Source organism: Apodemus sylvaticus, unplaced genomic scaffold (assembly GCF_947179515.1).
Source record: "Apodemus sylvaticus unplaced genomic scaffold, mApoSyl1.1 scaffold_481, whole genome shotgun sequence".
In the NCBI taxonomy this organism is placed as follows: Eukaryota; Metazoa; Chordata; class Mammalia; order Rodentia; family Muridae; genus Apodemus; species Apodemus sylvaticus.
The window spans coordinates 8,860-24,375 of NW_026263229.1; the positions used below are offsets into that span (position 1 = coordinate 8,860).

Genomic DNA, 15,516 nt, shown 5'->3' on the forward strand with positions numbered 1-15,516 from the left:
TCACTCTGTAGACCAGGCTGGCCTAGAACTCAGAAATACTCCTGCTTGTGCCTCCCAAGTGCTGGGATTAAAGGCGTGCTTCACCACTACCTGGTTTGCTTTTCTTTTCAATATTTCCCACAACACCCTAGAGTGGGGAGAGGGAACTTATAGAGTTCCACCTCCAGCAGAAAGACAGGGCATCAAGTGAGGGATAGGGTTGCCATCCCACAGTCAAAACTCTGACCCATAATTGTTCCTGTCTGAAAGAACTTCAGGGATGGAAATGGAGAGGAGCCTGAAGAAAAGAAGGTTCAGTGATAGGCCCAAAGTGGGATCCATCACAAAGGGAGGACCCAAGACCTAACACTATTACTGAGCCTATAGAGCACTCACAAAAAGAGACCTATCCCAATTGCCTTCCAAAAGACCCAACAAGAAGCTGAAAGAGTCAGATGCAGATATTTGCTCCCAACCAAATGCACAGAAGCTGCTGACCCCTGTGGTTGAACTAGGGAAAAGCTGGAAGCTGAAGAAGAGGGTGACCCTGTAGGAGGAACAGCAGTCTCAACTGGGACCCCGAGGTCTCTGACACTGACATCCCAGAGACACTGGACCATCAACCAGGCAGCAAACACCAGCTGATATGAGTGCCACAGCATTTATACAACAGAGGACTGCTGGGTCTGGTTTCAGTCAGAGAAGATGCCCCTAACCTTCAAGAGACTGGAGGCTCCAGGGAGTTTAGAGGTCTGGTGGGGTGGGTGGGGACATCCTCATGGAGACAGGGGGTGGGAAGGAGGTATGTGATAGGGAACAGTCAGAGGGTGGTATGGGTGGTGAATAACATCTGGAGTATAAATAATATTAAAAAAGAATAAATAGCAGCAGATGGAGATACCATACCACATAAGGTGCTCACAATATCAATAGCTGGGGAAATTAAAAAAAAAGACACATATTTAACCTGTGGGTTTCATGTGCAGTTCATTCTGCCTCCATTGTTGTAGAGTTCTGTGATGTGTTCTAGGCAGAGACAAGTCCCAGGCTTTTCATCCAGCATAGTCAGATTTGGTACCCAATTAGTAAAGCAGGCCTCTCCTAATGTCTGCTTTTTTTTCTAGATCTGGTTCCAGAACAGATGTGCTAGGATAAAGACTCAAAAACTACCTGGGAAGACTGTATGTGGCATTCAAGATAGGCCTACAGACTCCCAAAGCTGGAAACTTCCTGTTTTCTCTACCAGGGTTGTTTCCTCCTTTTCCTCTTCCTCCTCCTCCTCTTGTTCTTCTTGTTCTTTTTATTCTTTTTTCTTTTCTATATTCTTTGTTTACATTCCAAATGATTTCCCCTTTCCCAGTTCCCCCTCCCCATATGTCCCATAAGCCTTCTCTCCACCCATTCTCCAATCACCTCCCTCCCTTTTCTCTGTCCTTATATTCCCCTACAATGCTACATCAAGCCTTTCCAGGATCATGAAAAAGTCCTCTCCTTACTTCTTCATGGGAGTCATTTGTTATGCTAATTGTGCCTTGGGTATTTAGAGTTTCTGGGCTAATGAATATCCACTTATCAGAGATTGCATTCCATGTGTATTCTTTTGTGATTGAGAACCTCACTTAGGATGATATTTTCCAGTTCCAATCATTTGCCTAAAAATTTCATGAATTCATTGTTCCTAATTGCTGAGTAGTATTCCATTGTGTAAATATACCAAATTTTCTGTATCCATTCCTCCACTGAGGAACACCTGGGTTCTTTCCAGCTTCTGGCTATTATAAATAAGGCTGCTATGAACATAATGAAGCAAGTGTCCTTACTGCATGCTGGGGAATCTTCTGGGTATATGCCCAGGAGAGGTATAGCAGGGTCCTCTGGAAGTGTCATGTCCAGTTTTCTGAGGAACCACCAGATTGATTTCCAGAGTGGTTGTACCATCTTACAATCCCACCAGCAGTGGAGGAGTGTTCCTCTTTCTCGACATCCTCGCCAACATCTGCTGTCTCCTGAGTTTTTAACCTAAGCTATTCTGACTGGTATGAGGTGAAATCTCAGGGTTGTTTTGATTTGCATTTCCCTAATGACTAATGATGTTGAGCATTTCTTAAGGTGCTTCTTGGCCATCCTAATTTCTTCAGGTGAAAATTCTTTGTTTAGAGCTGTACCCCATTTTTAATAGGGTTATTTGGTTCCCTGGGGTCTAACTTCTTGAGTTCTTTGTAAATATTGGATATTAGCCCTCTGTCAGATGTAGAGTTGGTGAAGATCTTTTGCCAATTTGTTGGTTGCCGATTTGTTCCACTTATTAGTGAGTGCATACCATGACTGATCTTTTGAGACTGGGTTACCTCACTTAGTATGATGTTTTCCAGCTCCATCCATTTGCCTAAGAATTTCATGAATTCATTGTTTCTAATGGCTGAATAGTACTCCATTGTGTATATATACCACATTTTTTGCATCCATTCTTCTGTTGATGGATACCTGGGTTCTTTCCAACTTCTGCCTATTGTAAATAGGGCCGCTATGAACATAGTGGAGAATACATCCTTATTACATGCTGGGGAATCCTCTGGGTATATGCCCAGGAGTGGTATAGCAGGATCTTTCAGAAGTGATGTGCCCAGTTTTCTGAGGAACCGCCAGACTGATTTCCAGAGTGGTTGTACCAATTTGCAACCCCACCAGCAGTGGAGGAGTGTTCCTCTTTCTCCACATCCTCACCAGCACCTGCTGTCTCCTGAGTTTTTAATCTTAGCCATTCTGACTGGTGTAAGGTGAAATCTCAGGGTTGTTTTGATTTGCATTTCCATAATGACTAATGAAGTTGAACATTTATTAAGATGTTTCTCTGCCATCCCAAGTTCTTCAGGTGAGAATTCTTTGTGTAACTCTGTATCCCATTTTTTAATAGGGTTATTTGGTTTTCTGGGGTCTAACTTCTTGAGTTCTTTGTATATATTGGACATTAGTCCTCTATCTGTTGTAGGGTTGGTGAAGATCTTTTCCCAATTTGTTGGTTGCCGATTTGTCCTTTTGATGGTGTCCTTTGCTTTACAGAAACTTTGTAATTTTATGAGGTCCCATTTGTCAATTCTTGATCTTAGAGCATACGCTATTGGTGTTCTGTTCAGGAACTTTCCCTCTGTACCTATGTCCTCAAGGGTCTTCCCCATTTTCTTTTCTATTAGCTTCAGAGTGTCTGGCTTTATGTGGAGGTCCTTGATCCATTTGGAGTTGAGCTTAGTACAAGGAGACAAGAATGGATCAATTTGCGTTCTTCTGCGTGCTGACCTCCAGTTGTATCAGCACCATTTGTTGAAAAGGCTATCTTTTTTTCCATTGGATGTTTTCAGCCTCTTTGTCGAGGATCAAGTGGCCATAGGTGTGTGGGTTCATTTCTGGATCTTCAATCCTGTTCCATTGATCTGCCTGCCTGTCACTGTACCAATACCATGCAGTTTTTTTTTAACACTATTGCTTGGTAGTATTGCTTGAGGTCAGGGAGATTGATTCCCCCAGAATTTCTTTTGTTGTTGAGAATAGTTTTAGCTATTCTGGGTTTTTTGTTATTCCAGATGAATTTGAGAATTGCTCTTTGTAACTCTATGAAGAATTGAGTTGGGATTTTGATGGGTATTGTGTTGAATTTGTATATTGCTTTTGGAAAAATGGCCATTTTAATGTTAAGAGATATTAAGGAATAGTGATTAATACTTCCTGTCATTTTTGATGTTATTTTTTTATATTTGATTGGTTATCTTCTTTTGGGTTTGATGAAAGATAGTTACTATTTTATTTTTTCCAGGGTATAGTTTCCCTTCTTGTATTGGTGTTTTCCTCCTATTATCCTTGTAGGGCTGGGTTTGTGGAAATATATTGGGTAAACTTGGTTTTGTCATGGAATATCTTGGTTTCTCTCCATCTATGGTGATTGAGAGTTTTGCTAGGTATAGTAGTTTTGCCTGGCATTCGTGTTCTCTTAGAGTCTGCATGAGATCTGCCCAGGATCTTCTAACTTTCATAATCTCTGGTGAGAAGTCTGGTGTGATTCTGATAGGTCTTCCTTTATATGTTACTTGGCCTTTTTCTCTTGCTGCCTTTAATATTCTTTCTTTGTTTAGTACATTTGGGGTTTTGATTGCTATGTGACGGGAGGTATTTCTGTTCTGCTCCAGTCTGTTTGGAGTTCTGTAGGCTTCTTTTATATTCATGGGCATCTCTCTCTTTAGGTTAGGGAAGTTTTCTTCCATAATTTTGTTGAAAATATTTGCTGGCCCCTTAAGTTGTAAATCTTCACTCACATCTATGCCTATAATCCTTAGGTTTGGCCTTCTCATTGTGTTCTGGATTTCCTGGCTGTTTTGGGTTAGAAGCTTTTTGCATTTTGCATTTTCTTTGACAGTTGAGTCCATGGTTTCTATGATATCTTTGGCATCTGAGATTCTTTCTTCTATCTCTTGTATTCTGTTGTTGATATTTGCATCTATGGCACCTGATTTCTTCTCCAGGTTTTCTATCTCCAAAGTTGTCTCCCTTTGTGATTTCTTAGTTGTTTCTACTCCTGTTTTTAGATCCTGGATGGTTTTGCTCAGCTCCTTCACTTGCTTGTTTGTGTTTTCCTGTAATTCTTTAAGAGATCTTTCTGTTTCCTCTTTCATGACCTCAGCCTGTTGACCAAAGTTCTCCTGTATTTCTTTTTTCTTTCTTTCTTTCTTTCTTTTTTTTTGGATTTGTTTTTTTTTTTTGTTTTTTTTTGTTTTTTTGTTTTTTTGTTTTTTTTTTTTTGGATACAGGGTTTCTCTGTATAGCCCTGGCTGTCCTGGAACTCACTCCTGTAGACCAGGCTGGCCTCGAACTCAGAAATTCGCCTGCCTCTGCCTCCCAGAGTGCTGGGATTATAGGTGTGCACTACTACCACCAGGCTACTCCTGTATTTCTTTAAGCAATTTTTGTGTTTCCTCCTTATTAGCTTCTATCTTTTGACCCATATTCTCCTGAATTTCTTTCAATAATTTTTGTGTTTCCATTGTAAGGGCTTCTAACTTTTGATCCATTTTCCCCTGAATTTCTTTAAGAGATTTATTTATGTCTTTCATGTGTTCCTGTAACAGCATCATGACCAGTGATTTTTAAATCCAAATCTTGTTTTTCTGGTGTGTTGGGGTATCCAGGACATGCTCTTAATGGAGAATTGGGTTCAGATGCTGCCATATTGCCTTGATTTTTGTTACTAATGTTCCTATGTTTCCTTTTTCCATCTAGTTCTCACTGGTGTTAGTTGGTCTTATTGTCAATGCCGACCTCACTAGTGCAATCTGCCTCCTCCCAGCTGGCCTCCGGGTGCAGAGCTTGCCTCCTGCACTGCCTGGAGACGGGGAGCTGTGGCCCAGGCTGTTCCCAATCCAGATTCAGAGACTGGAAGGCTCCCGCCAGAGGCCTCCAGACTCTTGTTCTTTTTCTTGTTCTTCTTGTTCTTGTTCTTCTTGTTCTTGTTCTTCTTGCTTTTGTTCTCCTCCTCCTCCTCCTCTACTTCTTCAAAATAAGCAATGTGTGTGTGCATGTCTTTTTTTTCTGGTTCCTGCTCACTCCAGCCCCACTATCTCTGGCCATATATGTTTCATATATGTGGGTACACTGTCACTGTCTTCAGACACAACAGAAGACGGCATTGGATACCCATTAGAGATGGTTGTGAGCCACCATATGGTTTCTGGGAATTGAACTCAGGACTTCTGGAAGAGCAGTCAGTGCGCTTCACTTCTGAGCCATCTCTCCAGCCCATGTGTCTTTCTTAAAATCGTATTTATTTATTTTATATATATGACGAGTACACTATAGCTTTCTCCTTCAGGCACACCAGAAGAGGGCATCAGATCCCGTTACAGATGGCTGTGAGCCGTCATGTGGTTGCTGGGAATTGAACCCAGGACCTCTGGAAGAGCAGTCTCCAGCCCCAGCATTGCTTCTTTCTCCCAGGAACCTTTAAATGTCTGTTGTCCTCAATGCAGTCCACCAAGTCTTTTCCAGATCAGATACTCAATTTTTCCACCACTGAAGAGATCTGCCTCAGCAAGAGTCAAGTTAGTGGACCTCCATGGAGGCAGAAGGATTAAGAGCTGCTTAGGAGCAAGGGTATGACCTCCACAAAGTTTGTGTTTCTCTTGCTGTGTCAGGCAGTGCAATTTCTGTGAGAGACTATTGGAGCCAGCTCTCCTCCTCTCCTTAGACATTCAACTCTTGTCCCAAACTCAGAATCCACCTTCCCCATGTGTCAGCCGCCATCAGTTGTGAGCCCTCTTCCTGAACTCAGGCCCTCAAGTAATTCCCCAGACCAGGAATCCATCTTCTCTAACACTGATTTGACCTGTGGTGAGATCTACCTCAACAATACAACATCCTAGTAGCAGAGGGGGGTTATAGACGAAATGTGGAATGAAGGTCAGAACTTTGTGCTAGATCTGCCAGCCCCAAAGGCACTGTCTTTCCCCTGGCTTCTGACTATGGGGAGTCCTTGTCCCTGAGATACTCTGTTTCAATTGTCCTCCTCCAGTTAGGCCTTCATTTACTTCCCCAGACTCAGAATCCATATTTTCCACGTGTGAGAGACCATCATGTGTCAGCCCTCCTTCTCCACTCAGCTCATTTATGTTCTAGAATCCATATTCTCCATTTCTCAGACCAATGAGAGTCTCTTATGTGAGGCCCTGAGGACCAAGCCCCAGTAGCAGCAGACATACTCACAAGCCACTCTGCAGATCATGCAATATCTGTACACCCAGCTCCAGCCCAGGATCCTGCCTAAACCAAGATGCAAAGGCCATCGCAGCTTCAGCAGCAGGTCCAATGGTAGCTGTGATGTTAGATGGAAGTCCAAGGGACACTCCATTCAAGGACGTTTGTTTTTAAAAATTTCCAAGTTCATTTTGTATTAGATATTTTCAATATATGTAGTGTGAAATTATTAAAACTTAATCCACACTACTGCCAGCTTAGCATTGGCAGTAGGTCTCAGCCTGTTCTGTTCCCAGCCCAGTACATAGCCTGAGACCACATGTTTCCCCTAGCCAGTGCCTCTCCCACCAATGCTGGCTCTGCCACTCCAGGGCTCTGAGATAGCTCTCTTGGTCTCCTTGGGCAGCTGTTTGTGTGCTTTCACCAGCCTATGCTCCGCTAAGGTTACCTTTCCCCTAGAGTTCAGTTCGTGCCCAATCTTCCCATCCTGGTCCGATTCTGCCTCAGCTATGTTCTTTCCCTGTGGCCCACCTGAGCCACCGAAAATGGGTAACACCAGACAACCTTAGTTTAATATCAAAAACAGGCTGGAATGCATCATCCTAAACTCATCAACTATTCTTCATGGGGGCAGATTCTGGTGGATCCTGCCACAAGATCTAACTGTCCCCAGTCTACATTTGTCTGCTTTTGCTCCCACCTCACTGTCCAGAAAGAAAAGCCCACCTCCTATGCTTCCCCTTTCTCTCTCGGACCTGGCAGTCCCGCCTCATCCTTGCCCAGTGATTGGCTTCTTGTTGTCTTTATTATTCCATCAAGTAATTAGTGAAAAAAATCTGCTACAAATAAAGATGTATACACACACACACATATGAAATATATGGCTATTTTTCAAGCACAACAATTTATTGAATCTCTTCGAATTTTATACCATATACTATCTGTCACATTCATTTTCCCATTGTTCCACTTTTTTTTTGTTTTTTGTTTTTTTGTTTTTTTGTTTTTTTTGTTTTTTTTGAGACAGGGTTTCTCTTTGTAGCCCAGGCTGTCCTGGAACTCACTTTGTAGACCAGGCTGGCCTTGAACTCAGAAATCCTCCTGCTTCTGCCTCCCAAGTGTTGGGATTAAAGGCGTGCGCCAGCATCGCCTATCTTTCCCATCTTTCCAAGTTCCCTTCAGCCTTGTGACCTTCCCTAACAAAAATAGTAAAAAAAAAAAAAAAAATGAAATAAAAATAAAATTAGGATGAGAGCATGGCTATACTCTTCGTGGACTGCTTCTTAAACATAACTGAGTCCTTCTCTTCTTTCACCCTTGCCAGAAGCCATTAGTTGTGAAGGGCTGCACTTCATCATCCCATTACATCTTAATAGTTTTCTTTAATGACTTCCTGTCTAGGTTTTCAGTTTGTTAGTTTGGGTTTGGGTTGTGTTGGGACACGGAAAGCTTCTGGGTCACCATATGATTCCATATGGTTTGGGCAGCAGGCTGAGTGAAGCTTCTTGGTGGGATGGTTTCCCAAATGTGAAAGGATAAAAATCAGGGAGGCTGGAAAAGTTCCTGATGGAGAAGAAATTTTAGGTCAACTTTTTGGAGTAGACTTTTAGCTCCAAGGACAATATGGGAAAGATGGGAGAGGTTGCTGATGAATAGGCTGAATTTGGCATGAAGTTTCTTTGTAGATTGGGTGAATAGGATGGGAGCTTCTATTCACAGAAATAACGGATGGCTTATATGTATGAGGCAGGAACTATGAGAATTCCCTGGTTTATTTATCTTTAAAGATATGCATGCAGGACAAGTAGGTGGTATGCTGGCTGTATGGTGTTATAGCCAGGAAGGTGTAAGAAAAAGCAGGCCCTCCTCCTGATTGTTTCCTTGAAGGAGATAATAGTACTTAGGGCTGAAATCAAGCAATTAGAAATAAAGAGGAAGGGCTGGAGAGATGGCTCAGGGTTTAAGAGCTCTTCCACAGGTTCTGAGTTCAATTCCAAGGAACCACATGGTGGTTCACAACCATCTGTAAAGGGATCTGATGCCCTCTTCTGGTGTGTCTGAAGACAGCTAAAATGTACTCACATACATAAAATAAATAAATCTTTTTTAAAACAGAAAAGGAATAAAGAGGAAAAATATAAAGAATCAACAAAACCAAGAGCTCAACCAGGTTGGCAAACCCTTAGCCAAACTAACTAAAAGGCACAGAGACACAGTATTTTTTTCAGTCTACTTTGCATTTTTTCTTTTCTTTTCTCTTCTTTTCTTTTCTTTCTTTTTTTTTCAGAAAATATTGAGGTTGATCTCACACAATCATAGATAAATTCTCACCTAGATAAAGCCTTACAAGATCCTATTTGGTTAAATTTGTGTTCAATTTGTGGTAAATTTTAATCCTCAGTAGATGTGAAGAAAGCTTCACAGGACCCTTGGGGCCCTCAGGAACTGAACCACCATCCAAAGAGCATGCATAAATTGGACCTAGGCCTCCCTGCATGTATGCAGCAGATGTGCAGGCTGGTCTTCATGTGGGTCTGGAGCAACTGGAGCAGGAGCTATCTCAAAAACTGTTGCCTGAATATGGGATAACTTCTTCTAGCTGGGCTGCCTTGTCTTGTGTCAGTGGAAGAGCAACTACTTAGTCTTACAGAGACCTGAAGTGCCAGGTTGGGGGGATACCTACTGGGACCTCTCACCCACTCAGAAGAGAAGGGGTTGGGGGATGGGAGGTGGGGGATGGGAGGTGGGAGTGAGGATGGGGAACAGATTGTGCATGTGTTTGTGTGTGTGTGTGTGTGGGGGGTCGGGGGAAGTGACGGGAAGGGGGCTAGTGATAAGTAAAAAAACAAAATTAAATTAAAAATCCCCAAAACTAAAGCTCTAAAAGTTCAAGCTGAGACCAGTGTGGCACCAAAGGGTGGGTGAGGACGGTTGATTGGAATGTCTGCAGTGTGGGAGGAACCAAAGTGTGGGAGGGGCATTGGGATTCAAATTTGGAGAGAAGCTTAACTGCAGGTCCTTTGAGTAGAATTCAAACAGAGGCCTGAGCAAACAATAGCGACCCTGTGGATTTCAGGTGAGGTCCTGGGCTGCATGAAATGTTTACAGTTGCTGTGTGAGGTGGGAATCATGGTGGGGAAGACTGGGGCCTAGTGAAGGAGGAGCATTGAGTACCTTCTGTAGTTTGTGTGGGTGTTTGATTGGTGAAGTCTAACATATGCCCTGTAGATAGGCAGAAGGCATTGCATACATTTAGGAGCTGTTTAAGTTTATTCCAGCCAGGCAGTGGTGGATATCTGAGTTCGAGGCCATCCTGGTCTACAGAGTGAGTTCCAGGTCATCCAGGGTTACACAGAGAAACCCTGTCTTAAAAAACCAAAAAAAAAAAAAAAAAAAAAATCAAAGTTTATCCCATATGCGTGAACGCTGAGGATCAATCAAGTGCAGAGATTGGGCAGTCTGTGAGTGAGCATTTAGGAGGCCCCTGGGTGCTCTGTTCTCCATTCTAGGTGCTGGCCTGACTCTGTGTTGTATAGAAAGTCTGAATCAATAGATGAGATGCTTTACTGTAAGAAGTGGGGACTTTGGAGTTTCTCTGACTTATTTCTCTTTAAACATGTGCATGTAAGGTAGGAAATAGGCACAATGTGTTCTCCAGTGACCTTGGGATCAGAGTGAGGTTTGGGATGGCCTAGATAATAGGACATGTGTGTTTGTGTGTGTGATATTCTGGCTCCAAAGTGTCACAGCCAGGAAGCTAGAAGGTTGAGCAGGCCCTTCTCTATCTAAAAGGTGTAACGATATTGGCTGTGTGGACCAAACCTTTAATTCCAGGACTCAGGAACCATTGGCAAGTGGCTCTCTGTGATTATGAGGTCTGGCTTGTCTGTATAGTGAGATGGAGGACGTCGGGGACATGTATAAGGACCCTGGCAGGTCCCCCAGGAAGCACCATGAAAAGAGGCCCATTTCTTTCCTTTTTTTTCTTTTATTGGATATTTTATTAATTTACATTTCAAATGTTATCCCCTTTTCAGGTCTTCCCTCTGGAAACCCTTATCCCATCTCTACCCCCCCTGCCTCTATGAGGGTGCTCCTCTACCCACTCCTGCCTTCCTGCTCTGGCATTCCCCAACAGTGGGGCATCGAACCCCCTCAGGTCCAAGGGGCACTCCTTCCACTTATGTCCAAGAAGGCCATCCTCTGCCACATATGCAGCTGGAGCCATGGCTCCCTCCATGTGTACTTTGGTTGGTGGTCCAGTCCCTCGGAGCTCCAGGGTGTCTAGCCAGTTGACACTGTTGCTCCCCCCATGGGGCTGCAAACTCCCTCAAGAAGGAGGCCCATTTCTTAAATTAGTCACAGAATGTTCGAGGTCAAGTTTCTTCTAGAAGGTGATGTAAGAGGTCAGGAGGCGTGAGAGGATGGGTGTGGTGTGGTGAAGGTATACACGCCTTTAATCCAAGTACTAGGTAGGGTAGCAGAAGCATGTGGATCTGAGTTCTAGGTCAGCCTTGTCTACAAGTTGTCTCCCAGGACAGCCAGGGAGTTCATACAGAGCAACCCCGTCCCCAAAATATTGAAAGACACAAAGGGTGTCTTGAACCTGTCCACATTTCCATAAGGTATGTCTGCAGACTGAATGAGGCCACAGGGTGGGAATGTCTGCTGGGTGTGAGGGGATGGGAGAATAGCCTATGGGAAGGCACGGGTGGAGATTCACTTAAGGCCAAGTCCTTGGATTAGAGTTTCAACACCACAGTGGGTCTGTGCTAGATGTAAGAGCGTTATGATTTTGACTAATTTGACCATGAGTGCTCTAGTGTAGATCAGGGTGGGATGAGGTCACTTGATGTTTTCTGTTCTATGGCTCTTCACTCCTTGTTTGGAGTTGGAGAGTCCAGCAGAAAGGAGGAGGATCTGTGAATTTTTTTATTTCAAGACAGGGTTTCTCTGTGTGTGGCCCTAGCTGTCCTGGACCTCACTAAGTAGACCAGGCTAGCCTTGAACTCAGAAATCCTCCTGCCTCTGTCTCCCAAGTGCTGGGATTAAAGGCGTGCACCACCACTGCCCTGCTGTGACTTTTTAAAAAATTATTTTATTTGCAACCCCGCCCCCCCCCATGCACAATCTGTTCCCCATCCCCACCTCCCATCACCCCAACCCCTTTCCTCTGAGTGGGTGAGAGGTCCCAGTAGGCATCCTTCCCAACTTGGCACTACAAGTCTCTGTGAGGCTAAGCATTTCCTTGTCCACTGATACAAGACAAGGCAGCCCAGCTAGAAGAAGTTATCCCATATTCAGGCAACAGTTTTTGAGATAGCTCCTGCTCCAGTTGCTCCAGACCCACATGAAGACCAGCCTGCACATCTGCCTGCACATCTGCTACATACATGCAGGGAGGCCTAGGTCCAATTTATGTATGCTCTTTGGATGGTGGTTCAGTTCCTGAGGGCCCCAAGGGTCCTGTGAAGCTTTCTTCACATCTACTGAGGATTAAAATTTACCACAAATTGAACACAAATTTAACCAAATAGGATCTTGTAAGGCTTTATCTAGGTGAGAATTTATGATTGTGTGAGATCAACCTCAATATTTTCTGACTGAAAAAATACTGTGTCTCTGTGCCTTTTAGTTAGTTTGGCTAAGGGTTTGCCAACCTGGTTGAGCTCTTGGTTTTGTTGATTCTTTATATTTTTCCTCTTCATTCCTTTTCTGTTTTAAAAAAGATTTATTTTATGTATGTGAGTACATTTTAGCTGTCTTCAGACACACCAGAAGAGGGTATCAGATCCCTTTACAGAAGGTTGTGAGCCACCATGTGGTTCCTGGGAATTGAACTCAGGACCTTTGGAAGAGCTCTTAAACCCTGAGCCATCTCTCCAGCCCTTCCTCTTTGTTTCTAATTGCTTGAATTCAGCCCCCATCCAGGTCCTTTCTCATAGAGTTCTTCACTACTCCTTTCCTTTGATTCTGAAAGGGTGTTCCCCTCCATTTCCTCCCCTCACCCACTCATCCACCTACTCCCACCTCAACCCCTTCAGGGATCTAGGACTTTTAAACTTTGGGGGGGGGGACATTCAATTGCTAGCCTCCCTGGGTTTACAGACTCATATTACCACATGAGCTATTTGCATGCTTATTGCAATGTTGAGAATATTTAATAGGCATGGGAGACAGTGGCAGGTGGTCAGAAAGAGTGAGGCTCCTGACTGATCCCTGCACTATAAGAAGTCCAAAGCTTGTGCTGGGTAGGCATGATGGGTAGTCTCTGGAGTTTTTCTGATGTTTTTCCTTTTTTCCAGGTTCTCCTCTAAGAACATACTCCAATAAGATCAGAACCCATATATGTCCCAAGGTCCCTCCTTTGCATTCAAGATTCCAAATGTCTTCAAATGCACCCACAGAAACCAGTTCCCAAATGCCTCAAGAGCCTGCAGGGAATTTGCCTTTCCAAGTGAGTCCCCTAGTGACTCCAACAAGTCCAATGCAATCAAGTCTTTCAGCCCCTGAAAGAGACCTCCATCAGCAGGAGTCCCAAGGTCCATCAAGAAGATCAAGTATCCAAATGCAACCAGGTCCTGTAATGGGTCCAGGTTTACCAATTCTGAGAAGCCTCTTAGTGCATCCAAGTCATCAGATACCTTCAAGATCCTCAGTGAGATCTAATTTCCAGGTTCCTGTAGGACCTATGGTACTGTCACCTAATTATGGTTACCGACAAAAGAGACTCGGGGCTCCAAGGAAAATGCGCACTGTATACACCAGGGAACAAAAGGACCTGCTGCAAACATATTTTGCTGAGTGCACATACCCAAAACGGGAGGAGCGAAGAAAACTGGCATTGTTGATTGGTGTGACAGCACATGAGATCCAGGTATGCCTCTTCGCTGTCTCTGACAGCCAAAATATCCAATCCCCCCTCCCCCAATCAGACTCCTGAGCTCTGTGCTCTTTAATGTTAGGGACAGTTGTGGAAGGTGAATATACATGCATCAAGAGCTGGACCTCACATTCTGCTTCAGCCCAGGTAGGAATATGGATGAATATTATTATCCTGTAGGGTCTCAGAGACCTAGACCTCAGAGCTCATAGTACAATACAGGACACACTAACTGAATCTTCTCTAGGCTTTTGGTGTCAGGTCATATTCATTCTACAATTCATTCTTACTACAATCCCTTAAGGATCTAGACCTTCAGACTTCTCTGTTGTGAACTCATGCAGTATTGTTGCAGAAATTCCTTCCAATCCAGAAGCTTCACCTAGTGACAAGTTGGGGGCAAACAGGTATTCCTTTGATGTCTCCTTTGTTTTTCAGATCTGGTTCAAGAACAGCCGGGCTAAGTCCAAGCGGAAGAATCTCAAGAATATCCCAGCAGCACCTCCAGAAACAAATGGAAACTCTGAAGCTGTTTCTGAGCCAACCCATCTTCCTGGTTCCTTACCTGTAATTGCTTCTGCCAATGGAGAGTCCATGGGTTCAGGCACATTTGGTGAGGATTCCATTTCCAACCTCAACTGCAGCCAGGGATGGTCTCTGCATCGTGACCAGGCCTGTGATGGTGCCAGGTGTAGTCAGCAAGAATACCTGCTTGATGACCATGCCCCTGTTAGAGCTGGTGACTCTAGTCAGTCAGTAGCAGTTGAAGTCCAGACTGGCGTAGCAGGATCTGGAGCTTCAGTAGCCATGGTAGCATCCACTCAAGGTACAGAGGATGCTCAAGATTCAGGTCCATCTGCTGAGGAGCTCTGGCAGAGGATTCTTGAAGACTTTGAGGAGTTGGAGGATTGGTACAATTGTAGATACTCCCACCCCGTTCCATAAAACACCTCTCACCCCTTGATTTATTCAGGCCTTTATAGAAAGGAAGAGGTGTGTTAGTATATTTGAGAGGTGTGTTAGTATATTTGGGGAAATTAAGCAGGCCTATCTGTAGTAGTTTCATGTCACTAGTTTATATAGTGGGATTGTTTAAAAAAAAAAAAAAACAAAGGAAACTATTCTCTCCTTATTGTTGAATTATATGTTCTTTAAATGAAAGAAAAAAAACGTGTTGAAAAATAAAAATAATGTTTTTTTTTCCAGTCTTTCTCCCTAAATATTTTTACATGTGAATGCCTGCAATGCATGTATGCAACTGTCTTGGAGTTGGAGACTCAAAGTGTATAGTATCTCTTGGAGTGAAACTATAGAGTGGAGGTCTTACATGTGTGTTTGGAAATGGGCTCACATCTTCATCAAGATCCACTGCTGCTCCTAAGCAATGAGGTCTTGACAGCTCCCGTGCAGCCACAGTACCGAGTATCGGGTGTACACCTGGGGCATTAACAAAAAACACAGACACAGGTCATTCTGCAAGGAGAATGCCCACGTTTTACTGATAGACCAGCAATATATATACTAGAGGCCAGGGAAGGGAACAGGAAAAAACAATTATAGTCATATGTCAGGCACCTGGGAAGTCTGTACCATACCAGGCAGGAAGGCAGGAATCAAGCTAAGTCACGGGATGTTTTGCTCTCAAGAAACCTGTGCAAACAGCTCAGCTGGGAGGCGTTGAGCCAAGCTCTCTGGTTCCCAACAACTCCCCCTTTTTTATTTTTTTAAGAATGAATAGCGTCTGTCTTAGGACACCTTCTGTCCAACTCCCATTACCCGTCTCTGGGAATCTCTGCCAGTCCCAGAGCTCCTGTCTTAGGTTGGTGTGGACTGCAAAGCAGTTGCCCGTCATACTCTAACTATTCTCATTACAGGCTGAGCCAAATTTGAGCAGATGTATTTTATCCTGTGCCTAAGCA

General features: G+C 43.7%; 1 protein-coding gene across 1 annotated transcript; it reads left to right on the forward strand.

Moving 5' to 3' along the window:
• Window positions 1-13,019: 13,019 nt before the first annotated feature.
• Window positions 13,020-14,542, forward strand: LOC127676144 (homeobox protein DLX-4-like; the record flags this gene model as incomplete). Its single annotated transcript, XM_052172112.1, has 3 exons — window positions 13,020-13,274; window positions 13,401-13,591; window positions 14,036-14,542. Coding segments are annotated over 3 exons (953 nt in total), but the record flags the coding sequence as incomplete, so codon positions are not given.
• Between the last annotated feature and the right edge of the window lie 974 nt (window positions 14,543-15,516).